General features: G+C 40.2%; 2 protein-coding genes across 6 annotated transcripts in view; one reads left to right on the top strand and one right to left on the bottom strand.

The window, feature by feature from the left end:
• The window catches only part of LOC144054964 (nucleosome-remodeling factor subunit BPTF-like), a 39372-nt gene extending 18197 nt beyond the window's left edge, over nucleotides 1-21175 (top strand). For 2 of the 5 annotated variants that reach the window (XM_077570442.1, XM_077570439.1), the window contains exons 19-35: nucleotides 139-364; nucleotides 936-1073; nucleotides 3176-3303; nucleotides 3525-3621; nucleotides 3742-3911; nucleotides 4291-4513; nucleotides 4581-4861; nucleotides 5084-5197; nucleotides 6893-7054; nucleotides 7497-7579; nucleotides 10155-10380; nucleotides 10463-10785; nucleotides 11665-11838; nucleotides 11979-12171; nucleotides 13765-13849; nucleotides 15731-15917; nucleotides 18079-21175. In XM_077570442.1, coding sequence (XP_077426568.1) covers nucleotides 139-364; nucleotides 936-1073; nucleotides 3176-3303; nucleotides 3525-3621; nucleotides 3742-3911; nucleotides 4291-4513; nucleotides 4581-4861; nucleotides 5084-5197; nucleotides 6893-7054; nucleotides 7497-7579; nucleotides 10155-10380; nucleotides 10463-10785; nucleotides 11665-11838; nucleotides 11979-12171; nucleotides 13765-13849; nucleotides 15731-15917; nucleotides 18079-18115 — 2847 coding nt within the window. In that variant the 3' untranslated portion in view covers nucleotides 18116-21175. The other 3 variants (XM_077570440.1, XM_077570441.1, XM_077570443.1) reach the window with 3 other exon arrangements.
• A 1254-nt stretch (nucleotides 21176-22429) lies between these two features.
• On the bottom strand, nucleotides 22430-27137 carry LOC144055302 (UPF0450 protein C17orf58 homolog). Its single transcript, XM_077571156.1, has 5 exons — nucleotides 27005-27137; nucleotides 26049-26678; nucleotides 25638-25724; nucleotides 23976-24167; nucleotides 22430-23608 (listed from the first exon to the last, which is right to left on the bottom strand). Exons 1-5 carry the CDS (start codon nucleotides 27069-27071, stop codon nucleotides 23421-23423), a joined length of 1164 nt encoding a protein of 387 aa, XP_077427282.1. The 5' UTR covers nucleotides 27072-27137; the 3' UTR covers nucleotides 22430-23420.
• Nucleotides 27138-27444: the final 307 nt, after the last annotated feature.

Raw genomic sequence — 27444 nt, 5'->3', positions numbered from 1 at the left:
ATTCAATCACTTGAGCTGACCTTATTATATGAACCTTTTGGGTTTTGTCTTTCATTAGAGGATTATAATTGATTTTATTCAGCTCATCCATTACCCTGTTCTTGTCTTCTGGTCATATATACATTTTTATACTTTCAGAAACGTCAGGAGCAGAAACCAGGCTCGGTCACGGTCACTCCAACAGGGACTCCCGCAATACCCGCCGTGACACCTAAGGTCATGGTGGCTTCACTGTCAGGCCAGGGAACTCCTAGCGCCAAGGTGGTACTGTCCTCAAAGATAGGCACGCCTGTCAAATATCAGCAGACCAAGAACTTCCAGCAGTCGTTTGCCACGTGGATCAAGCAAAGTCAAAACTCACCAGGTACTGCTTCAAAAGTATTAAAAACATTTGAATTTAGTAGAAAGTGCTACTAATGCATGTACATTTAAAATGAGTTATTATGAGCAAGACAGTGCTTACTGAATAATATTTTCAATGCTTTACATCATTATTGTTAACTCATTCTCTCCCAGCCATTTTCACTTAAGCAACCCTCTTCGCTCCTAGTGGTTTTACTGGATTTTGACAGATTTTGCACAATCGTGTTGAAAACACTGGGGAAAAGAGCTTGTTGCAACATGGGCCCTGGTTGATCTCTTATACTCTGCTGCCACCTGCTGGCCGTTTTTTGTAATAACTACCATTGCTTTGAGCGACCTCTTCGGGTCAGAGGCTGCATCAAAGCCTTCTGTGTGCTCTAGCATTGGAAAAAAAACGTATTAATGTGTTTTTAGGAACACGCCATTATTTAAAATAGAACGCTTTAATATGTTTTTGGGAGCAAATTAGTTAATGTGTTTATTCTACCTTTACAAGTCATGCTACCATTGGAGTCATGCATGTAGTCATTACAATATGATGTTTGCTGATTTTTATGTGTCTGCTTCCACAGAGAATACGGTGACCACGACTGGTGGGCACACATTTCAAATTACAGGAACCACGGTGGGTGGGAAAGTCGTGACCACCAAGCTGCCTCTTCCAGCCAACAGCAAGCTCATCACAGTCAACATGGCAACTTCACAAGGAGGTACACCAGCCTTTATTACCTCACACCTAAAAAGACAGACAAAGAGGTGAAAAGTTATTTATGTGGTGTAATTTGTGGCAAAATTGAAAATTTTCCAATGTAGCTATTCATTCACTTGTGTTGTGCGCACCAACGCCATCGTGGTGTTCCCTTAGTGTCCACCCGCCCATTGAGTCACCAGCTTACTTTGGCATGGGTCATCCACATGTCTGGTTGGGGCCTGGCAGCACAGTAATATCGTGGAAGTTAGTTATTTTGGTTTGATTGTTTAAGGATGCTGCACTTGTTTAGTCTGGGTCTTTTAATCTTAACTAGAGTTTAGCTCTTCGTAAGCTTTTTTTCAACTTTTGGTAATGTCAGGCTGTTGTACAGTATTGTGGCATGGTCTTTTACTGGTTGGTGGATTTTTGTGCATAAAAAAAGCGCAACTAATGGGGTGTTGTGCAATGTCAGATTCTCAAGAGTAAAACATGCAAATACAACTTCTTCTCCACAAGTTCAAAGATGGACTAGTTGTAGAGGTTCAAAGGGGATGCATTTTCATGACCATATTAGAAACCTGTGTAGATAAAACATTGCACTCTTCATACACGAAAATGAAAGTGATTTTTCTTACCTTTTTGAAGTAATCCTAAAGGAGAAACATCAATTTCAGGTGGAGTGTGACCATTTAATGGACATGTCTATTTGCCCAGCATGACTACGGGGCACAATGTTTGTTTTGGACGGGCTTAAGGAAGTTAGGCAGGAAAACAAGTTTACTTACCCCTGAGGTCTACTTCCCAGACAGGTAACTCTCTATTGCGGGATTTCAGTTTTCTTGTTTTCCCCCCTTCATCTTTTAGAATAAAAGTCTACCTCTCCAACTCCTCGGAGTCCCGATTCATCAAGCTCCTTCAACATCCAGTCCATAAAAATTTGTGTCTGATGTCTGTGACCAGAGGAGAGACTCCCCATGTCTTACAACCAGGTTTAAGGTCCCTGTTTGAAGAGGGAAACGCTTGATGTAAAGGTTTACCTGCCTGGTTGTGGTTAAAAAAACCACAGCAGGATCTGAGGGAAAGGAAGAGTGTTACTCGTGTGATTTCTGTTTGAGCCATCAGCTTCACGTGCTCGCACGGCAAATATGAAACGCTCCCTTTGTCGGACGAAGGCTTAAAAAGTTGTGAATAATTTATGAGGGGGCTCAGATATGTTGGGGGAAACCCAAGTAAGCTTTCAGCAAGTCTTTGAAGATTTTGTTTACCTACTCCACTAATATTTACCATTGCTGTGATCAAACGTTGGCCATCTTGCAAAGAGAGGAACCCACAAATAATGTATTGAGCCATGTCAATGCACAACTTCTCACTTGTAAGGTGCAGCTGTTGCTTCACAGTATTGTATTGTATTGGGACTATTTACACTGTGAACATTTCCTTACTCGTAGGAAGTGTGCTGAGTAGCAGAAAATGGGGGGCAACCTTTCCCCAAGTGGTACAGCGGTGGACTGAAGGGTTCCTGGTTTGATTCCCTTAAAAGCATAGGGGCATGTGGTGAATAAGACAGTTGTTATGTGCTATAGCTAAGCAACATTCATCTTTAGTGACTTTTCATCTTTACTATAGCCTTTTGAGGGTACGTATGTGGACATAGAATGTTTTCTCATTGGAAAATAATCTTACTTGTCTATGGTTTTGCTCACTAGTAAACACTATTGAAGATAAATACCTAAAATTCTTCCTAGCTGTACTGTAATCGGCCGTTATATGGGACACAGGAAACAATACAACTGAGCCGCGAAGGTTGAATCAAGGCAACATGACTCTTGGTTTAAGACGTTTCGGTTTTAATTTAAAAAAATTCTTCAATTCTGAGTTTGCAGATTACTTTGACCTGGATGAATCAGAATCTTCACAAATACAACAGACGTTACAATTAATTGTTAAAGATAAATACCACTCTGTCATAAAATTCTTGCTTCCACTTTATCATTATGATTATTATTTCGTTCTTTACATATAAAAAGCACTTGTGTGATTTATGCATTTGGTATAGTTTTGTAGCGTTCCTGTGCTTTCCTGCTGTCTCTTGATGTCCACACCCTCTGACCCCCAAATCAGGTGCTGTGCAGCAAAAGGTGTTGGGTATCATCCCTTCCGGTACAACAGGCAGTGCTCAGACCTTTATCAAATTGCCTCGCACTACTCCTGTGAACATCAGGCCCAATATCCCAGGCACCCAGCAGCCGGTACAACCACGCTTCACTTCCAATATTCATGTTTTTTAATATAAGATTGTTGCCTTTAACAATTATATTTATAGGGTTGTTCATTTAATAGTTTGTTATAATAGACCTTATTTTCTGTATGTAATGTGTATTACCACTGGTGCAACAACAGTGTATGCTTTTGTTATTAGTATTTTATTGTTGATTAACCCAAAATCTCTGACCCACCCCACCCCGGTTAGCAGATCCGGCCTGGAATGGCAACAATTCGAACACCACTCCAGCAGGGTGGACCTATGGGAAAAACAATTCTCAGAACCCCACTTGTGGTTCAGCAAGGTAATTTGCTGTTTGGAGCTTGTCTTGGTGTTAAAATATTTGTATATATTGAGTCTTATGTTCTTAGCATTATTTTACTTGCAATGCAGAAATTACATGTAGCACCTGTTTCATTTTTAGGTCAGGCTAGCCAACAAGTGGTAAGTAAGATCTTACAAGGGCAGACAGTGTCCACCTCAGTTTCTGGAGCCAGCCCTCTTGCCACGGTTACTGGCCAGAGCCCAAACACCACTGCTGCAGCTGGAACGACATCTGGCCAGGTTAAACTCACCATCGCACAGATTGCTCAGGTAACACAGTTTAGTGAGCATTGCTCATGACATGCTACTAAAATAATCAGTCAGCGACCTGAATATTAGACTACCCGTACTCAGCGTTCCCATTTGCTTAATAGTTTTTATTGGTGCTTGAATGATAAATATTTAATAGGGCTTATATAACTAGCAAGGTTTACATTTTGTACCATAAAATGTACAGTATGTCTGTCTGGTGAAACAGTGGACAACTAATTAGCACGTCTGCCTTGCAGTTCAGAGGTCGTGGGTTTGAATCTGGGCTCCGGTCTTCCTTGTGGGGAGTTTGCATGTTTTCTGTGTGGGTGTATGTTTATATACAGTAAAAATGTGATTTAATCTTAACACATTGTGCCTCTGCTTTGCCTCACTACAGAAGCAGCAGGCTGGCTCAGGTGTCGGTGGCTCCCCCCAGGCTCTGACCGTGATGATTCAAGGTCAAGGTCAGACCACCGGCCAGCTTCAGGTCATACCTCATGGAGTCACGGTCATTCCAGGTCCCGGCCAGCAGCTCATGCAGGCGACGCTGCCCAATGGCCAAACGCAACGCTTCTTATTCACGCCCCCATCTGCAGTTGCTACACCCACACCAAGCACAGGTATGACAAAAAACACGTTTGGATGGTCATTTTGCTTTCTCTCACGCTGTGATCAAAATCTCTACAGGCACCACACCATCTAGCCAGCCCAATTCTGACTCCACGAAAACGCCGGCCCAGCCTGCTCAACAGGCAGCCGCTCCTGTGCAGCCAGGGGCAGCTACTATGGCTACCACCAGCACCCCGTCGGCATCCACCCCACAAGGCCAGTTACCCCCGCAGACGCAGGCTCACATGCCCATTCAATCTCCCACCTCACTGCAGGTGACAACACAGGGTGGAACTGCACAGCTGCAATTGCAGCAAAACCCCCAAATCCTCATGTCTGGACTGCAGCAGCAGGTACAGGTAGGATTACAAACAGATTTTGATTGTTATTGCAAAGTTCCTCCATTCCCATTCAATAACCTAATAATTCACAGTATGTGTATGTTCATCATTGACCGATAGACGATGACATACTGTAGATATACATAATTAATCCCAATGCCTTCTGTTGCCAATTTCTCATGCTATTCTTTGCTTCACTATTTGTTTACATTAGTGTTTCTTCTCTGTGGATGCTTTTAGGTGTTGGCACAGCTGCAGGCTCAGCAGAGTGGCACATCTTTACCACAGCACTTCAAACTGCAGCTTCCTGTTCAGATACAGCAGACCGGCCTCACCTCATCTCAGGGAGGACAGGTAGCGCAATCAACCTGCCGAATCAAACATTTTTGTGTGTAGACTATGAGGTAAATAAGTCAAGAAACTACAGCAGTCCTTCAAATAGTGGCCATCACACTAATACTGTACAATGTTTGCCAAACTTCACTGAGCTAAGACACATACCGTACGTATCTCACATGAGGAACATGTCGCAGCGCACCAATTTGCACCTCATCTCAATTTAATCACCAATTAATGTAGTTGTTGTAAGGGCTGTTTAATTGAACACAAAGCTGAGTCACTAACAGGAAGTCATGACTTATTCTGGCATATAAGTGGAAACAGGTGTATACACAAATTAATTGTAACTTGTGTCATCTAGTGAAAGAGCATTTTAAGTGTTCAACCTTTCACTGTATGTCGCTGGTATAGCTCGATCACCCTACTATGGCTCACTGGCGGCTTGTCAATAGAGGGTGCTAAGGAACCTCCAGCTATGAAAGTGAAATATAAGAATAAAACTATGTCTAAATATAAGTGTATCTTTTTTTAGATGAGTAGTATAAATAGTTAATGAGTAAAATTGATTAATTTATCTCCAGTGTCTCATATGTTGATGTAAACTGTAAATAATATTTAACTCATTCACTGCCATTGACGGCGATTGACATAAAAAATTAATTTGAACAATTTCTATTGGTTTAACATTTTTTCCACTTTTGTTAACAAGAGTATAAAAACCTAGAATTTGTTTTTATTGTACATTTAGAACAGATATCAAATTTATGATTAATCGTGAGTTAACTATTGAATTCATGTGATTAATTACAATTTTAAAAAAAATTAGGAGCGTCGGGCGATTAAAAGCGTAATTAATTGCATGACTTTGAGTTAACTCACAATTAATCACACATTTTATAGCTGTTCTAAATGTACAATAAAAAAAATTCTACGTTCGTACTCTTGTTAACAAAAGTGGGAAAAAAAAATAATTTTTGATGTCTATAGCCGTCAATGGCAGTGAATGAGTTAAACAGAGTTACTGTTCATCCCTCACACCCCCCAAATATGGATTTGCGTCAACAAACCTAATTTCCAGTTTTGCTCCGGCTGATCTGAGTGGTGGGAATTTTCCCCATCCAGTATGGTTGCCACAAAGGCACATCGCTTAGCCAGTCTGCTTCCCAAAACCAGCATATTGCCAATATTTGGCTTTTGAAAGGGATAACCTTATTGACTGCAATTAAATCTAGTCACTGCTACTAATGTGCAGCAGAACAGTGGTTTGGAATCACTGCTCTGTTCAAATTGGTTACAAAATTTAAATAATTTAATTAATTAATTAATTAAATTTTATATAATATATATATATATATATATATAATATAATAATTAATTAATTTAAAGACTAATGTATGACATTCTTTGCAAAAGTTGAACGGTTGATGAAACTATAATTTACAAAATTCGCCGCAGCAACCATGCTCTAATTATTCTTCTACTCACTTGGGTATTGTATTGCATTAAAAAAATCCAAATAGATGTGATGTGTTGTAATCATCTGCAACTTTGTAGTTCATTACATTTTTAATGTCGGTAGTGATAATTAAAACTTTTATTATATTGAATTGATCCTCCCCATATTTATCGACCTTTATGCCATTGATTAATTGTTTGCTGACTGATTTAGCTTTCAGTGGAGTTTCATATCTGACAATGTTGTCGCCACAGATCGGGAACGTTGTGACCATCCAGGCTGCTTCAGTACAGGAGCAACTGCAGAGGATCCAGCAGCTCCGAGAGCAGCAACAGCAGAAGAAGAAACAAGCTGCAGAAGCCAAGAAAGAGCAAGCGCTCAACTCTGTCAGCCAGAAGGACAAAATTCAGAAACAGGTGCGGGCTTAGGAAGGCATCTCATCTGAAAAAGTGTGTACAGGACTCAAATTTGCTGTGCCATATCCAGACTGGTGTTTTTCTACACTTGACGCAAGATATTTATTTGGAATATTTAATATAGTTTGCTTTTAGTATCTTGATGCCCCATCTTACGAGGTTTTCAAATTAAATTTAATAACCAATTTATTTGTTTGCAAGCGCTTTTATTATATTTTCATACAATACAGTCGTGTACTTTCTTAAAAGCATGTAACCAAAAAAATGGTGTTGTTTTTGGTGCACTGGAAAGAAGTAATAGCATTTGAGTTCCTTTAAATGTGTCAAATTAATTTGATATTCCAGTGAATTGAGTTGGGTCATGGAACAAATTCACTTCTTAAGAAGGTGCTACTAGTTAGCTATGTCCTTCCACATTTATTCAAAACATTGTCTTTCTTAGGTTGTGATGAAGCAGAACGCTTTCATCGAATATCTGAAGCAAAAGAAGACTCTGACACCTGAGGAGAGAGAAGAGAATCAGAGGTTAGCTGTGTGTGTGTAGGCATGTGCATTTGTGTGTCCCTTCCTCTTGATCAGATCAACAGTGTGTTGAGAGGTGCTGCACAGCATGGGAACTTTTGGGTGTGGAACCACAAACAGCTGCGTGGCCTCCATGTAACCCAACAAGTGATGGCGCAACACTAATCAGTTCATTAAGTTTCAAAATGTTACCTCCCATGGCCTCAGCATGTGGATGACATCACTATGTCTCCTCTGTTAAATGTCTGAAGACCCAGAGTGTCGTTTTATTCTGTTTGCAGTTAGGACTTTAACATAAGGGAGAATGTTAAGAGATACATGCTTGACCTTCCTGTCATCTATGTTAACGTTGTAGCTAGATGATACCCTGACCGTTTTCTGACTCTGACACACACGTTTGTGTCAACACTGTGCCCATTCACATAGACCCGAAACACCAAAGCCAGACTAGCGTGACTTCGACCCGGCAGCTCCTTTGGCAGTCTGTCTCTGCTTATTTTCCATCCGTTTTCCATTTTGTCGCGACGCCTTCTTGTGCTTTTCCTGCAAAACATTTTTAATGACAGTCACATGTACATTGTGTTTCTAAATCGTCAATACATACTGTATTACTGTAAATAAGATGTTTTGATCAGCAATTATATTAGCTTCTATAATAATTGGAGGAGGTTATTGGGGAAGGGGGGAACACCAATTTCACAAGGTTCCCCCCCCCCACCCCCTAATTTATCCAAAATACAGTTTTCTAAATTATTATGTACCACATTTCATAAACAAATAGGCTGTTTAGTGGTAATCTAGTGGCGACCACCCTCAGATTTTTAAGGCTGCTCCACACATTCTCAGTAGAATTGAGGTCATTGGGTGTTGGTGGCCAGACTGTGATCCCCCCCCACACACACACTCTTTTTACCCTTAGCAGCGAAAGCTTCAACATTTTTTCCTGCATTGGTTGATGCGTTGTAACTTGAGTTTTAAACTCTAAATATTTTGCAGAGGTCATTTTGACACATTCTGTCACCTTTAAGGGGCCAAAATCGCACTCTCCATTATTCCAAGCCCAAAATGTCACTCTACCACCTCCTTACAATCTTTATTTATATATTTTTTTAATTAGAAATTAGTTATCATGAATTTTAGGGCCCACTGCAAACGTTTCTCCTTGTTAGGGGTTTCCAAAATTCAGCTTTATATATGACCTTGAGAAGCTTTTGGAGGATCCTGTATCAAGTGGTTCTCCATTAATGATGTATTTGCCTGATAGATATTTTCCCAAATACTTTTTTTTTTTCACATTGAACCCATTGCCTCTATGAATCACACACATTTTAGAGAATTAAAAAAAAATCTTCAAATGTCAAGTTTTCCCCCATTCTTTTTGCAAGACTTTTGAGCTATCCCAAGTTTTTCATTAGTTGACACATTCTTCTTTTTCCCCATTATGCATAAAAACTGTTACTTGTTCAATAATGTTGAACCACCTTCTAAAGTAATTTTGCTTTAATTATTCTCATCTTGGAAACCAATTGGCAAAAGCCCCTGACATTTATATCAGTGATCTGAAGAGACCAGACAAACAAAAGCATCTATCTTGAAACATATGCCCACAATACTTTGGAAAATTGGAACATTGTATGAATATGTTGTAGTACTGGTTGGCTGCATGTTTATGGCACCTTTGCAGCATGCGCATCAGCTGCAATTCCTGGCCTGCCTTTGACCCCGTCAGACACGGGTGTGTTTGTGTGCCGTTCACACAAAAGCTCAGCCAACAAGGTGCTGAGTTGCACACTTGAGCAGACAATTTTCTCTCCTAGCCGCGAGTGTTGGCAGACACAAGTGAACATACAAATGACGTGGTCATAGATTATCCACATTTACTGTAATACAGTATATTGATACATTTTTAACCCAGTCATTTTAGAGCGTATCTTTATTGTTCATTAAAGGAAGTTAATGCACAATAAAGAAGCCCACTTAAGACATTGGAACTCTGCAGGGCCTATCCTTCTGTTCCCGTTTCCCATGTTTGCATACGCAGTGAGGCTCTCTATTTCTCAGCTCCCAGGATGTCTCTCAACTCCACTCCCATACAAGTCAAGAACAAATAAACACAGAACAGCTAAAAACTGACTTGACATCTGGACATCCAATAGCCCAGACGATGATTGGCACTGTTTTAAGGCTTTTTTTTTGTTGTTCATTTAGTTATATAATTTATTGTATTTTCTGTATTTTTTTATAACTGTTTTTTTTTGTGCTTACCGTATAAATAACGTTTAAATAAGCGTAATAACTGATTAATTGAATTTTTTGTTGTTGATGATTTGATCATGTTGAAGAAATTAATGAAAAATGATAGCACTTCCTAATTGCAACAGCAGAGGTGCTGTTGATATAGTCTCAAATTATTTGTGGTTTGAAGAAGAATGACTTGACAGCAGTTTTTAGCTGTGCTACATTCATGCTAGTCTATGCTATATCCTCTTCTGCCTACTGTTGTCTGTCTACTTACAATCTATCACAAAAGTCTTTTTTTAACTTTCCATTTTATTTTGTTGTTGTTTTTTTTGTACAGAATGATCGTATGCAATCAGGTCATGAAGTTCCTCCTGGATCGGATAGACAGAGATGAGAGGCAGGAGGCCAAGAGGAAGAAGAAGGAGGAGTTGGTGGAGTCCAAGAAGAGGTTGGCAAACGCCAACAAGCTCTCATCGCTTCTTTACCGCCACAAAGAGCTCCTAAAAAATGATATCTTGAAGAAGCGTGTGCTTCTTGATCAGGAGCTCCATCTAGAGGCACAGGTATATACCGGTCATGGAAATTTAAAACGTGTGAAACACTTCCTGCTTAATGATTATCTGTTGTAACCTGTTTGCGCTTCAGGAGGAACTAAAGAAGGACCTGTGGAGGATGCGGAGAGAGAAGGAGAAAGCGGCAGCACAGAAAGCTGCCCAGGCTGCCGCTGTCGCCGCTGCCTCTCGCAGCCAGCAACAACACGCTCAAGCCCGCGTCCACAACATAACTGCTCAGCAGCACCACGCCACCACTGTCACACCCTCACACAAAAGGAAACGGGACGAGGAGAGGGAGAGCGTAACATCAGCCAAGTCCAAGAAGAAGAAGATGATCTCCACCATCAGCACCAAGGACACCAAGAAGGACACGAAACTCTACTGTGTCTGCAAGACGCCTTATGATGAGACCAAGTATGAAAGCCACACTGTTCGGTGCATTGTTAATGCGTGCAGAAATCACATTCGGTGTTTGTTATGATTGCCAGGAAAAGGACTGCAAGGCTGCTTAGTGCATCCAAGCGTATAGCAATCCTCAAATGCATAGGAATGACATTGGAACAATCTGATTGTTCAATTTGTAGGTTTCTGGAAATGCCATGTCATGTTTGCACAATAATACATAAATACATCTTGTTTTTGGAACTTAAAGGGATACTTGACTCATTTAGCCAACTTCAGCAATGAAAAGTTAAAAAAAAGTTAATTTGATAACTTCATTATTTTTCATGTACAATTAAAACCTTTAAAACACACTTTGCCACTTGCTGAAAATGACATCACAGGTGCGACCGATCACGGCTCACCTGTTTTCTGGGTTTGATCATATGACGTTTTCAAACTTGAGTCATTTTCAGTTGACAGCAAGTAGCAAAATGTGTTTTTAAAAGTCTTAATTGTACATAAAAAATAGACAAAATATTAACTTTTTACGCTGAAAATGGCTAAATGAGCAATAACAATAAACAATACAAACACATTTGAGCACATACATTGAGCGATAGCACCGAGTGAACGCCAATAACACCCAAAAAAAATCTGTGCTACAGTGAAAACTAAATTATTTAAAAAAAAAAAAAAAAAAAATTTAAAAAAAAAACTCTTATCCAATCTTTCAGACTGCTAAAAAAAAAGCTCTAATCATCCTGATACAAATCACATTTTGATTTTAAAATCTGTTGAGTAAATCAACTGCCATGCAGGCATGATTTAAAAAAAAAAAAAAAAACATTTCAACAACATTAGTATGTGAGCGTTCATACTGTGATCATTAACCTCATCCTGGTTCTGAAGGTTCTACATTGGCTGCGACTTGTGCACCAACTGGTATCACGGCGAATGTGTGGGAATCACGGAGAAAGCCGCCAAGGATATGGACGACTACATATGTTTGGAGTGTAAACAAGGTCGGAAGACCACCAAAGAGGAGCTCTACTGCATCTGTCAGACACCGTACGATGAATCCCAGTAAGTGGTGTGCCCACTTGATCACAGCTTGTTTTAATACTGTCAAGACTCGAGGAGTGTGCTGCTCCAGGACAAATAGTGTCCCTTGTGTGTTGATAAAAGTACATCAGGGTCACCTTGTGTTTCTTTTCCCCTCTCAGGTTCTACATTGGTTGCGACCGGTGTCAAAACTGGTACCACGGTCGCTGTGTGGGTATCCTGCAGAGCGAAGCCAACCACATAGACGAATATGTGTGCCCGCACTGCCAGTCGACGGAGGACGCCATGACGGTCCTCACGCCGCTCACTGAAAAAGACTACGAGGGCCTACGGAGAATCTTGCGATCCTTAACGGTGAGTTGGACACAAGCCGTTCTTATGGTGATGGGTTTACAGGGAGGTTGTTGCTTGTATTGCCTGGAATGTGAGTATCTTCGCATACAAGCTAAACGCAGTGGTGTACATTGTTTTTCTTTCAATAATGATCTCAACATGTTGTTCCTTTAGCTATTTGGTATTGGGTGGCCAAGACAGAGTTTTGTTCCATTTCCTACTTTTTGGTCATAACGCTTTTCCTTTTTGTCATCAGTAGTACCATTCATTGGTGGCACCACAATAAAACAAGCCAAGCTTTAATCCCATGATTTCCAATGAGCTAAAATCTCACAAGATACTGATGTCTACTAATGAGTTGACTTTTTGGGTGTATTTTTCTGTAAAATGTTGGTTAAACCGTAAATACTCAAAGAGCCACTCGGACTCATATCCCACAGAAAAGAAAACACTAGGAGCCACAAACCGCATTGGTATAAAAAAGAAAAAGAAAATAACACCTACTATGTCTTTTTTTTCACCCTTTTTCTTTTTTTATACCTGCATGCTATGCTTAAAAACATTAAATAAGTGGTTTGTTGTATTTATGAAATAGATTAATTGCTACAGAGAAAATCCACATTTTATTGCTGCGCACAACAAAAACATGTTGAATTCAGGAGAAAAAAAAAGATTACTAATATTAATTATCAATATTCAATCATATTTATGAAGTTATAGACTTCAATTATCCATCTGCAGTAAACCAAAAATGTGATCTCCATGTCCGGGAACATGCAGTAAGCTAAAGGACTATTTCACTGAACAATTTGCCTTGAAATCTATATTTAATAATAGCCAATTAAAGTATTTATTTTACCAGGTCAATTTGATTTTTGCTCATGAACCTCAACGTACAGTGTCTGCACGTGAGGGTTGTAAGGCTTCTGGGTCTGGCAATTTTTTTTAAATTATTTTTTTATGGTCTACAGGTGAATTTGATTTGATCACCCTAATTTTCTAATGCAGAGTCACCATAATTTAGAATTGTAGATATATATATACATATATACTGTATATATATATATATATATATATATATATATATATATATATATATATATATATATATACTATATATGTATAGAAAAAATATAAAGCTACATTTAGGTACAGCAGAGCGATGAAAGAGCCACATGCGGTTCTGGCACCGCGGGGTGCCAAACCTCTGGACCGGACTGACTAAAGGAATTTCACTTTGTGGCACTAGGGTTTTCATTTTCTGCAAAAACTAAAATCAAACTAGCAAAGTAAATAATATACTGAGGTAGTTTATTCTCTGAGGAGCATAACTCTTGCAAAAGTTGCGTTGTCATTAATGGGCCACTCAACGTCCCTCCTAAGTGGAACAGCAACCAAACAAAAAGCTTTCTATGTCGACGATCTTATGGCTTGCCACGTGTTGGATGACTGCCTGCTCTCAGAACTGACCCCCCCCCCCCTTCTCTCGTCTCCTCCCCAACACCCCTCCCCACATCAATGTTGACCTATATGTTCACGATGTCACTTTCACAGACAGATTTTAGATTTCTCAAATGTCTTTCTTCTTACCTCTGGGCCCTCCCTCTTCTGCAGGCGCACAAAATGGCGTGGCCATTCCTAGAGCCAGTAGACACAAACGACGCCCCTGACTACTATAAAGTTATCAAGGAACCAATGGGTGAGTGCACGTCCATGGGTCTTTTGCAAAAAAAAATTCCTGATCTTCTTTTCCATATGGAAATATTCATCAGTTTTTGTTCATCGGCCAGCTTTCAATCTCACCCCACATAATAGATTTGATTTTTTTTTTCCACCTAAAATACATATCAGTGACGACCATCTCTACATGTGCACAAGTATCATCAGTCAATGTTCAAAGTTTCAGCTCATTTTTGCGGAAATTACTACATGTTTGTTTACTTTTTCAAAGCATTCCGGCCAATGCCATTAAAAGTAAGCCTGTGTCTTAGTGTTGTGGTAGTTGCCTGAAAAACAATTAGTGAATGTTATGAAACTAAATAACAGGCCCAAACCCATAGGTAAGAGACACTCACTAAGATCTAGCAATCTGTTAGACTTTCAAGTTTCATTCAACAAAAGAACCACTCACTGCTCGGCTCATTTACAAATTATGATTTGTTAGGCTACATCTACTAGGCATGGGCTGATATTAGATTATGACTGTATGATAATCGTGAGCAAAAATATTGCTGTGTCTCGGTATTAAAATTACAGCTGTAAAATGACCTCTTTTTTTTTTTTTTTAATATTTGGGTTAATATATTGCTAACTGCTGAATTAATTAGCCAGTACCTCATTGATCATGCAAACCTTGCCTGAATTTCCACCATGTCATCTTATTCTAATCAATTTGCCTTTTGAAATGGAAATTATGGCCACCGTTGGAACTCTCTTCCAAGCAGTTTACCTCACGTAGCATCTTCTTTTTGACTGACACATCACACAACAAAACAAGGGCAAGAATAAAATCTTTAAACAAAGCCATTTACCTGTTTTCTCGATTAATGTGCCTTGGTCAAATTACATGTGAGGATTTGTTTGCTAATTATGCCAGTGGAATGCTTGACTTTTTCTTTTGCCACCCAGAAAAAATGTGATGTCATGTAGAATTGTCCTGTATTTATGGCCTCTTAACAGTTTTCCATACAAATATTTACTATAATTATGACTTTTACTGTGTCAGTGGTTAGGTTAATGATGTTCCAACTTGCATATAAATTTGGAATATGTTGCTGCCTTAGAAACAAAACTGTCATAAACCAAGGACCCCTTGTTGTATTCTTTTTTCGTACCCTTTGTGAGGTTGCCTCTACTTTTGAAATACTCTACTACTAAAAGTGTTGCAAAAAACGTAATTGAAGGGGTTTGTGCTCAAGGTTGAATTCATCCACCTGATACGGCCTCTTCACTTGTTTTCATTCACTAGCTACTTTATGGCATTTTGGAAATGACACAGTCTGACCAGCTCAAACATTAAAACCTCCCGCTGCCCGGAGGCCTGCAGAGAGGAAGCCCTCCATCTCAGATCAAACCAGCCATGTAAATGTAGACTTGCGTCAACGGGCTCTTTTTCAACGTTTACACAAACAAACCGTTAATGAGCTGGCTCGGTTCTGCCAGACTCCCGGTGGAAAAGAGACTAGCCTCCCACACAGACTTCGCTCCTGTAAGTCCAGCCACCACAAGAAAAAGACCCTGTTGGGTTTTTTTTAGGGGGGAGAAAATTTGGCCGGTGAGGCTGAAGTTTAGGAGCTTTCGCCGTAAAATCTGATGATGGAGAAGAAGGAGGTCCTTTGATATTTTCTGTAAGTCGCACGACCCTGGATTCCTGGATGGGTGGGTTGGGGTTGTGAAGGTTACCATGTCTGATGTGCTTCTTGAAGCACAGCCCTGAAGCTGTTTCATCCGCCGACATGTTATATATGAAGCCAATTAGCACTTTTTTTTTTAAACTATCCCCATCAGTTACTCTTTTCCACATCCAAAAATCACATTGCAAATACCCTGAGTTTGCGTCTGTTCAATGCTCTTTTCTCAGATCTTTCCACCATGGAGGAGAGGTTACAGAAGCGCAAATACGTCAGGCTAACAGAGTTTGTGGCGGACATGACCAAAATCTTCGACAACTGCCGCTACTACAACCCCAGCGACTCGCCCTTCTACCAGTGTGCCGAGGTTCTGGAAAGCTTCTTTGTCCAGAAGCTCAAAGGCTTCAAAGCCAGCAGGTAAGAAGGCGAGAGAAAACGGCACACGTAGAGATGCGCTGTCCCCACTGACATTTAGAAGGTGGAAGTTAACCTTAAACATGTCTTGACAATAATATGTTATATGTGACCTCACTAGTCTAAACATGACATTCTGATTACATATGTGTAATAAGAGTTATGAAGCAAAATGCAGCTGTTTTTATCCATCTCGGCGGCGGCCATTTTGCCACTTGCTGTCAACTAAAGATGACATCAATGTTGCTCAGGGCTTAAGCAACAACCAATCAGAGCTCACCTGTTTTCTGAAGCTGAGCTGTGATTGGTTGTCACCTAAGACCTGAGCAACTGTGATGTCATCTTCAGTCGACAGCAAGTGGCAAAATGGCCGCCCTCCTGAGATGGATAAAAACGGCTGCATTTTGCGTCATAAACGTTTTGCGCATTTTCACAAAATTTGCATAAAAATTTCAAAACATTTTGATGGAAACCTGACTACAGTTGCCATTGCACTTTTCAGCTATTTTCATTTATTAAATGCCAAGAACATTAAAACACATTAACACAATGAGCGCACTCGCACAGATGGCCGCAGATCACGCCCGTTCACTCACACTCAGACCCGCCGTGTCACATGCCACCATGCTAGGCCACGCCTTTGAAAGGCAGATGCATCTCTCAAACAGACATTAAAATGCATGCAGTATGCGCTACACATTTTATATTTGAGTTTGTTTGTGTTCTAATGCAGTCATAATTTGTTTAAAAAGTGTTATCATGCATTTAAATGTGTTTAAAAAATGTGGTGGGCTAAACTAGGACCAAATATAGATTTCACTGTATCTGTATCAGGTCTGAAACAATGAACATGTGTTGGCTGTATTTATTTACTACAAATAATGTGTCTTTGTATAAGGGGCGGGCTGGCCATCGGGAATTTCGAGAGTTTCCTGAATGGCTGTTCCATTTTTCGGGAGGAAAATTCAACCACATTTTTACCCCTTCTTTTTGAGGGGGAGGTGTTTGAATGACATAAACTTTAACTACAGTAAAATGCGGAAGAAGAGAGAAAAAAAGTTTGGTAGGATTCTCACTTTATTCTCAGAATTCGGAGAAGTCAGAATTCTGACTTTATTCTAAGAATTCTGACTTTAAAGTGAGAATTCTGACTTTATTCTCAAAATTTTGAAAGATTAAAGTCAGAATTCTCACTGTAAAGTCAGAATTCTGACTTTAAGTTAGAATTCTGAGAATAAAGTGAGAATCCTCCAAACTTTTTTTTTTCTCTCTTCACTGGCCCTAATCCTCTTCCGTAGTAAAACAATTGGTAAAAAATCAATTTTTGCTGATTTTAAAAGATAAGGATGGCCAATTAATCTGTCGGGCCATTCTATATCTCTTTTGTTCTAATTTTTCCCATGTAAAATAGGTGCCGTGTCTGAGTAAAGGTTGGGAAACACTGCTATTAAACAGCAATGTTCTTCAGCTGCATGTATTTATTCCCTGCGTTCTCTCTCTCTTTCTGTCTCTTGCAGATTGTGATGTCAAACTCCTGGGTGCCAGGGTCACTCTAAAAAAAAAAAAAAACAGACTAACAAAATTCACGCTTGCTGTTTTTTTTTTTTTACTGGTGTAAAACCGCAACAAAAAGACAAAACCTTCACATAACCCGATCCCACAATTGAGGAATGTCAGCCATGTTGGTAACACAAAGCATTTAAGAGGAGTTGTATTTAATATACATCAACAAGGCAGATGACACTAAAATACATGCTTAAATGGTCCCTTTTTGATTTTAAAGTTAATTTATATTTTGAGTTTGTTCAGGCTTATTAGCCCCAACACGATGCCACGAGACATTTTACCTCTTTTTTTAGCCCGCAAATGATTTGATTGGTTCTATGTTATTCCGTGAAGGCCATGTAAAGATATCTTAAAAAATGTATCTAGTTGTGTCCTTCCAAAGGCGATTGTAGATGCAATCATACAACATTAGGCCTCACGTCCCACACTGGTTCACCAACATGGCTGCTCGGTCTGCATCAAAATGTCTGACCCACTGGCATCCAATACATGTTTTTGTATTTTCCCTAGTAAATATTTTTGTCATATTGTAAAGCTTTTAATAAAAAAAAAAAAGAGAAACCACCAACTATTTTTCCTCTCTTTGCCGTCTCTGTAGGTCTCATAACAACAAACTACAATCAGCAGCCTCTTAGCACTCTCTTAAAAAAATACAAAATTAAGTAGGATACGGATGACCGTTTGATTGATTAAACCTTCCACGCTCCCAAGTTGTGCTGCGTCTCATGAGCCGAGGCGAGGTCACTTCCAGATGAAAATCGGCCCCTCGATTGGACAAACGCGACGACGCCGCCACTGCAAAGGGAAGGCAAGCGGATGGTTGAGCTTGACTTAGTGACGGACCTTCCACCTTCAGACCAGTGTGGGCGAGTGAAAACATCCAGATGCCAAAGATGTGAACCGGCAGGACCGTTTGGGGTTTTTGCAGAAATGGTAATTCTATCAATTATTGTGTTCTGATGAGAATTTAGAAGGGAATAGTGTTCATTATTGTAGACCAGGGGTGGGCAAACTCGGTCCTCGGGGACTGGAGTCCCGCAGGTTTTGGAGGTTTTTCTTTTCCAACACAAGCTGATTCCAATCAACAGGATCGCTATCAGGCTTGTGCAGAACTTGCCGATGAGCTCATCATGTAGCAGCTGTGTTGAAGAAGGGAATCATCCAAAACCTGCAGGACTCCCGCCCCCGAGGACCGAGTTTGCTCACCACTGTTGTAGACTTATTCTCCAACAACATTTTTTTATCGTTGCCCAGTGGATGATTATGGATGGACATGCTGTGCTGAATTTATTGTGTTTTTACACAAAAAAGGCTCAATACTGCCATTTGAATGGAGTTAGGGTTCATAAAAGTGATTGTAGATGGTCGCTGTCCAATGGCAAGCATGTACAGGCACCTCTGGATCGTTTGGAATATTGTGGTAGCTTCATTTATTTTGGTAATTTCTTTCAAAATGTGAAACACGCGGACATTCGCTATTTGTCATAGTTTTTCAAATTTGGCCATTTAGAGAAATTTGAATATTGCATAACGCCACCGTCCTAAAATAATGACCCAAATCAACTTTTCACCCCCAGACTTGAATTCAAGCCAGTTTAATTGGGGGGGTGGCCAGAGACGACACCAGAAAGTTAGCAACATAATGAAAGCAACATATTGACTATTTTTTAATATACATTTTGAAAATTATTCATATCTTTGACAATTTTAAGGGAAAGGAATCTTGCACCAATCTAAAGGATGACAAAAGCTTCTAGTGTCATACAGAGAATTCTCATCAACAATGCAGTACAGCTGTAAAGTTTTTAATAGGTTACAGCCTTATTCCAGAATGGAACTAAATCTTTGTTTTTTTTTACTTGCATATTCTACACACATTTGTCCATAATGACGACATGAATGTCCCCCACCCTCCAATGTATTAAAAATAAATGACAACAACAACAAAAATCACTTTTACATGAGTCTTTTGTGTGTGGGATTTTTAAAAGTTTATTTGTAATAAATTGGCAAATTCATTTTGGGAATAAGGCTTTAACATTACATAATAAGGAAAAAGTGAAGCACTGTGAATGCCTTCTGGGTGTGCTGTACTTTTAGAACACTGGATTTGGCTTCATGGTTTACAATGAATACATTTGGACATGTGACATTGTGTCAAAATGTGTTTAAAAAAAAAAAAATGATTTTTTTTTTTTTTTGGAGTGAATCTCTTCAATACCATCCACTTATTGTGTCGTTGCCACCTTAAAGATTCCCATTCAACAAATGAAAAAACACTAGCCCAACAGATTTTGCTTGTGGGTAAGGAATTTTAAATGTGACTTTTTGTGCAAAATCCTTCTAAATTCTCATGAAAGAAGGTTCAACGTGTAGCATTTCGCTAAAGTAGCATCTTTTCAAGCAGAATTACCCATTTCTACCACAACCACTTTGACGGTCCTGGTGCAAGGTTTGCGCAACGGAATCCCTGTTTAATGCAGGCTTCATATCCGCGTGGCTCAGTGTCCATTGTTTAGTTTTCTAATTTTGGAATGCCTCCGAGCAGCATCTCAATGGGGGTGTGGGAGTTCACATTTTTGTCTCCCAGTGTCCACGTCCATCAGATAATCCCACCCGTGAATGTAATTCCCCGGGGGTCGTCTTCCTGACTCGAGGCCTCGAGCAGCCCAATTGGTGCCACATGCTCCGACATTCCCGTCAATATTTTCTCTGCAGGATTAGCATCATTGCACTTAACCGTCTTAGGAAAACAAACTTCCTCACTTAAGTAATTTGGGGAGGCTTGTTTTCTCCCAAGTCAATTTGTTGTGGCCAACCCACAGGTCATGCCCCTTCACTTCCCAAAAACTGAACAGGAAGTTGAGAAAAAGAGTGGAGGGAACTATTCGGGCCTTGGGAGAGGTTTTAATGAACCCGCATGTACTGTAAATGCATCCAAAGAAAGTCGCGTCCTGCTGCATACTTCCCTCGCATGTGTCTCTCAACTCTCGCTCAAAGCACTCCAATAATTGGATGGTTGACATTTCCTCTCATCAGCTCAATTACGCTGCGGTCTGTGGCTGCATGTGAGGGAGGAAAACAACGAGCGGGGACTCGGTAGTCTTTCTATCACGGGGTTTGTACACAAAAATAATCAAGCTGCATTTCTAAGGTATTTGAAGCTTGTGATTGTCTTATTTGAACTGGGCGAGCAGTTACATGACAAGAGTTAAACTACCACCTTTTCCCTGCGAAGCGACTGCAGTCCAAATCTATTGACTTTTAGACTTGTACAAACTTTTCATTTTTCACACATTGAACCAGCAACTAAGTCCACTTGTATATTTGAAACATATTTCCTCTTTAATTGAAGTGAACTCTGTTTATTTGTGAAGTTGCCCTTCATATTGAAAGTGGTAGAATGAAAATGGTAATTCTTGTGAAGATTTTTTTTTTGTTTGTAAGAAAGCAACCGGTCCAGCATAATAGTGATCTTATATTGATTGACATTGCATTTCTTGTATTATTTATTCATAGCGACAAATGGTTCTGGAGATTTTTTTTTTCTCAAATAATGTTTAAAGAACTGTAACTGCCGAGAAAAAAAAATGCATTCTATGTTTTTAACAGATTGTGGCTACTTTAAAAAGAGTCTTTTTTTACTTGATAGGACATTACATTGTAGATAATAAAGAACTGTTTTTGACACCTGCTTTCTATGGCGTTTCATTGAATCATTTATAGAAATTGGTGAGCATCACTTTGTTTATTTTTTATATTTCCAGCCTAGATAAAGACAAACACATTAGTCCCAGTACACAGTACAATACATGAAATGGCTTATTGTTCATTGGCATCTCCTTTCATTAACAACTGAAAAAAGTAACTATCTGCAGTACTTAAAAAAACAAAACAAAGCGGGGCTGAGGACATAACCTTGGTGAACACCACAGGAAAAAAATACTTGCTAAAATATCCTTTTGCTTATGCTGCATTATTTATTTATTTTAGATAAACTGCTTAAATAACTCAAGTGCCCACGTAACGCAAACCAAGTAGGGTTTGGGACTGAACCTTGTGGTACACCACAATACATGAAATACAGTGGAACCGTGGTTCGTGAGTTTAAAGAATGTGTATGCATTTTTAGAACTGCTAGAAAGGTTTGAATGTAGCATCGCTTTATTAATCCCTCCAACACTCGAGTTTAACCAACGCTGATGTTAGCCGTGGATGCTACGTTGTTAGCATGAATTATTCGTAATGGAATTACTGCAGACTGGCCTCTGCTTCTGTCAAATAATGCATCACTTCTCCTAGATAATTGAACAATTACTAATTATTTGGTATTCACATGTTTATTTCTTAGGTTTGCTCTAAACCCAAAATAAGATGAGAAAAATCTCATCATTCCACACAGAATCCAAATAATGGACTAGACAAAATTATTGGTAGCCTTAAGTCCATATTTGGTAGCACACCATTAAAAAAAAAAACTGAAATCAATTGCTTCCTATAACCATCAACAAGTTTCTTACATCTTCCTGCTGGAATTTTGGTTACCCTGAAATTTCACATACAAAAGTTGATTAACTTTTGGGGAGTAGTATTAGCATCTGCTATGCTAAGGTGCAAACAGTGGGGCCTAGGACGTAACCTTGGGGCACACCACATCACATAAATTACACCAAATTACTTTTTTTTTTTTGCCACATCATGCATCCTCCTTCTTTTCCTTCTTTGCTACATCCTCTGATGAGGAATGTCCTCCCACTGCGATGGTGGCCAAGATGTGCAGCGGGCTCCTGTTTCCTGCCCCCCGCCACCCCCCTCTCGCTCTCATCTTCCGACCCCCAACCTGGGAACCAAGCGGACCCGCTGAGAAACATTCACAGAGACCGAACACTCTTTTGGAACTAAGTTAGAGCTAACAGATGGTACAAAATATTTCTTGTGGCATCAAAGGGTACAAAACAATTCATTTTATTAACTTCATTGATATGCAACATTCAGTGCAAGCAAATGATCTCCCTTCCATGAAAAGCAGGGGCAGGAATCAATAAGCATAATACATCCCCAGCCAGTCCAATATTATACTTTTTTATTTTGAACTTGGCCAGCAAATTAGCTTGAGGGTCCGAAGGTGGAGGACGGGTTGCTGGAGGGATAACAAAACTGCCGTGGTGCCCTTGAGCAAAGCACCAAATCAAAAGCAACAGTGGGTCAATAATGCAGGATGGAATGTTTGATACACATACAGCAGATCTATAGTTAGAATATGTGGATTACATGTGTTTGATCTGAAAGTTCCCTTTTGGATGCGGGCCAGTTGTATCCCGTTTTAGCTTCATGTACCAGCCATGAATAAAGGAAGAGGTCAAGATGGGCTTCTTAATTAGTGCCGTAAATAGTACCAATTTGTATTGGAAAATATTCACGAGAACGCATGTGGGTATTTTTAGTCAAATGATGGATTGTGATACTGCACATCATGGTGGTCCATGGGAAAGTGAATCCATTTTCCTTCTTGCCTCCATCCAGTTTCTATAGCACTTGTCTTCATTTGGTTCATGGTTTGAAATCACAGATGCCAGTCCAATAAAAAATGTGGACGTCTTTAGCCGTCAATGGCAGTGAATAAGTCAACCGCAGGCCACATGTAAACAAACAAACATTCACATCTATGGACAATTTAGAGTCTTCAATGAACCAAACGTACACGTTTTTGGAATGTGGGAGGAATCTGGAGTACCACATGAGCATAAGGAGACAATGCAAAATCCACACAGGGAGGCCGGAGCGGAGATTCGAACCGTACCTCTCGACTGTGAGGCAAACTTGCTAATCACTACTCGTGTTGCCTCATCTGGTGCAATAATATTCAGGGGTTATTTAGAAGCAGTTCACGTAATGTCTCTTCCCTTGCAAGCGGGTGAAGTCGGGGGGGCAGTTTTTGGTTCACCGGCACTTGGAGCGGGTGGCCTCCAGGACCTTCTGGTGCTTCCGTTTGTTGAACCTTTTCACATAGTTGCTGCTCCTGAGGATGCCGTCGCCTGGTTTTAGTCGGCCACCGAGCAGGTTCAGGAGGTCGTTTTGAAGATGCCGCCTCCGGTGGTAGATTTGGCCCATTACAATGTATCTGGTTCCTTGGGAACAAGGATAAATAGGGTCATTCTTGTACACTTCTGCTAATTCTGCTTCGTGTAAATATTTGTGATTCTTTCATGAACCACTATCAGAGGTGGCAAATCCAGGTCCAGAGGGTAAACCCCCTGCCACAGTTTGGCTTTAGCCCCAGGTGCTAGCTAGCTAGCTCCCCGGATGCTTATTTACCTGCTAGGGAGCTAGCTAGCTAGCTAGCACGAGGAGCTAAAGCCAAACTGTGGTAGGGTTTTTACTTTTTGGACCTGGATTTGCCATCTCTGAGTCCACGATACTCTCAAAATGTTCTGGTGTACAACTGAAATTTCCCCAATGTGAGCCTACGCTTACTCCCTAACATCGAGCACTTACCCAGTTTGATATCAGGGCAGGGTTTGCTGCATTTGTAAGTGTCCAAGACCAGAAGGCGCACTTTGAAGAAGAAACTGTCAGGGGTGGCGTAGAGGCGACTCATCTTGTAGAACCCGTCAGTGCTCACCATCAAAGTGATGAGACGTATGCCTTTACGCAGCACGTCGATGTCGTGGACGACCCCGTTGATAGCTAATTTGAGGGGAGATGGAAGTCAAAGTGTAGTTGTTGATAGAACATTTTTGACATTTTTGTTTGATGGTGTGCCGTGAGTTTTTTTTAGATCTGCACAATGACTTCAGACAAACCATGTTAACCCTACTTGTAAATGATGCCATGTTAACAGTCAAAGCAGATAACGTGACAAAGCATCTAATTCAGTGGTGTCCAAACTCGGTCCTCGGGGGCCGGTAGTCCCGCAGGTTTTGGAGGTTTCCCTGCTCCAACGCACCTGTTTCAATCAACAGGATTGTTATCAGGCTTAGTAGAGCTTGCTGATGAGCTTCAGCTGTGTTGGAGGAGAGAAATATCCAAAACCTGCGGGACTACCGGCCCCCGAGGACCGAGTTTGGACACCACTGATCTAATTAGTAAGATAATTTCAAAATTCAGATGATGTCACATAGAATCAAGGGGACATAAAGACTTAGGAAACATCAAAGGTAAACATTTTTCACCTTCACTTATGCCAGAGGTCAGCAACCTTTCCTGTCAAATTTTAGGCCAAATAAAGAACAAAAAAATCTGTCTTATTTGAACATTGCGATGAAGGAAACAATGTGTTGGAGTTAGTAGTCTAATGTACTGAGGGCCCCTGAGCGAACAGAAAAATATGCAGCATCCAATATGTAGAGATTCATTTTCTTCTTTTATTTGTTTTTCATACATTTTTAGATTTTTTTGCCTTTCTGTCAACTTTCTGAAATTTAACGGCCATATTATAGTAATTTTCTGCCTCTTCCCTTTCTGCTATCAATTTTCTGACATTTTTGGCTTTTTGAACATGCTCTTTCCTGCCTTTTTTAAAAACATTTTAGTTTCTGACTTTTTTTGGGTCACTTTTGTGTACATTTTATGGTAATTTTTATCCTTTCTTTTTGGCGGGGGGGGGGGGGCATATTATACTAACGTTTTATTTTCTGACTTAAAAAAAACAAACAATTTTATGACTTTTTTTTAATTTTTTTTTGCAAATCCAAAGGCATTTTATGGTATTTTTCTGCCTTTCTTCTTTTGTTTTTGGACATGTTATAGTTACTTTTTGAACATTTTATTTTCTGTTTTTTCCCTATTCCTTTTTGGACATTTATGGGAGGTTTTTTTGGGGCATTTTTGGGTAATTTTAAAAACTTTTCATCTACATTTTGTCTCTTTTTCTGACAATTTAAAAATTTGGACCGACATTTTTTGAATATTTAACTGTTCTTTTTTTTTTATCGAAATCCTTAATTTGTTCATTTAAAGAATATTTGATCTAAAAAATAAAATAAATATGTAAAAAAATATATATATACTGATGTTTTTTTTTTTTAATCCAAAGGGAGCCACAGGAGAATAAAGAATTACATTATGGCTCCAGAGCGACAGGTTGCAGCTCCCTGATTTATGTCATTGTATTTGTATTCACTACTCAGCATACTGTTGATCATCGTGTTGACTTACCAAACTCGCTGTAGCAGTAATAATCCCTCTCATCCTTCTCCTTCCTGCACTCACTCATGCAGAAGGCATCATGGGTGAGGTCGGACTCTGCGGGGAGCGAATGACACATTTGAATGTTTGCTCTTGCATTAGGGAGAAACTAGTCAAACTGATTTAGGGTCAGATGTTTGCCAGTCACATGTTGGATGTTTTGGGAATGTGGGAGGAAGCCAAGAATTTGCAAACTCCAGACAAGACGGCCGAAGCCGAGATTCAAAATCAGAGTTGTGAGTAAACAAAAAAGCTTAACTGTGATGGTAATGTGACATAATTTTAATCTCGTGAATGCTGTAATCCCAAAGGCAATAGGGAACAATTTCATTCCTAGATCCGCTATGAGGTCACGTTCCAAAAGCAGGAAATAACACTGACCTCGTCTGAGGATGTCAAATTGGTACAGGAGGCTGGAGGAGCGCCGGTTGAAGGTGACAGGCGGCCGGCTGTTGTTCCGAAGCGCCGCCGCGCCAATTCCGGTTTGGTAGAGTCCGGCTTTCCCCGGGCGGTTCTCCTCCGGGTCCAGGCGTCTATTAGGGGGTTCTCTACGAGGAGAAGGTGCTGGAGCAGGCTGTGAGTGTGGAGCGCTCCTGGGCCTGGAGTTGGGATAGCCCTCCGGTTCAGTGGGCTGAGGGGGGTTGATGCCGGTCTGAGCGGTGCGGTTGGCGGCCACGGCCATAGACGCCGTCAGAGAAGGTTTGGGAAGGAGGCCGGCTGTTTCTCCTCTTGTTTTATCCGTGTTCAGATCCAGCATGTGCTCGCTCTTGGGGCCCCGCTTGCTCTTGTTGTGGGGACCATGATGGCGAAGGACGGGTGACAGGTCGCTGTGCTTCGGCCAGATGGCAGAAGGTAAAGGATGGAGGGAGAATTTGGACTCCCCGGTCCTGCTGCTCTTTTCTAAAAGTTCATTGATGGGCAGAGAGGGTTCTTTCACCATCAGCCGGGTTTGATTGCTCTGTAGGGGGTCCACAAAACTACTTGGACCTTTCTCAACAAGAGGATAAAACTCTGGAAATAGAGTGGATGCAGTTTTATATATCTTATAAATAAAGAAGCAAGGCTTATTCACATCTTGATGGAACCCTAACCCAGATTGATAAATAGGCAGGTAGGTATGTACTTTATAGATAGATAGATAGATAGAGAAAAACAGATTTAAATCTTCAGTTTAAAAGACTAACAATTAAAACAAAACAATTTACACAACGTAACCCTTTTGATAAACTGCAAAAAACGAAGAATAAACTTTTTCTTTTCTTTTTTAATGAATAAACTTGAGAAATAAAAACTGCCATTAAAGTGAAGTTAAACAAAAACAAGAGTTTCACGCTCACCATTAGCATGTTCCTGTGCCTTGTGAAGACGGAGCACTAATACGAAAACAAACACATTAATCCTCATCTTGGATGGTTAATGCTGATGAAGGAGACACGCTGACCAAGTTGTACTGCAGAGCGGAGCCTCCAGACTTTTATACGCCACTGGGACGGGCCGGTATGCGAGGCGGGACGTCAAACTACAACGCGCGCGCGCGCGCGCGCGCACACGCACACTTATTTATTTATTTTTTCATTTATTTATAAATTTAAATTTTTCAAAGTGACTCTTCGTGACTAAGGCCTTTTTAAATAAAAGACAAATAAATTAAATGTAATAAAATAAAATAAACATCGTCTGCTAGCATGGCTAACGAACTCCGAACAATCGGGCAAAAGAAGCTTTACTTCCTCCTAGAGGCAGAAGTTGTGAACTGCAGCAATCAATCAATCAAATT

The sequence above is a fragment of the Vanacampus margaritifer genome, chromosome 7, assembly GCF_051991255.1.
Source record: "Vanacampus margaritifer isolate UIUO_Vmar chromosome 7, RoL_Vmar_1.0, whole genome shotgun sequence".
In the NCBI taxonomy this organism is placed as follows: Eukaryota; Metazoa; Chordata; class Actinopteri; order Syngnathiformes; family Syngnathidae; genus Vanacampus; species Vanacampus margaritifer.
Note: the sequence above shows the minus strand (reverse complement) of the source record. Positions and strands in the feature narration are given on the sequence as shown.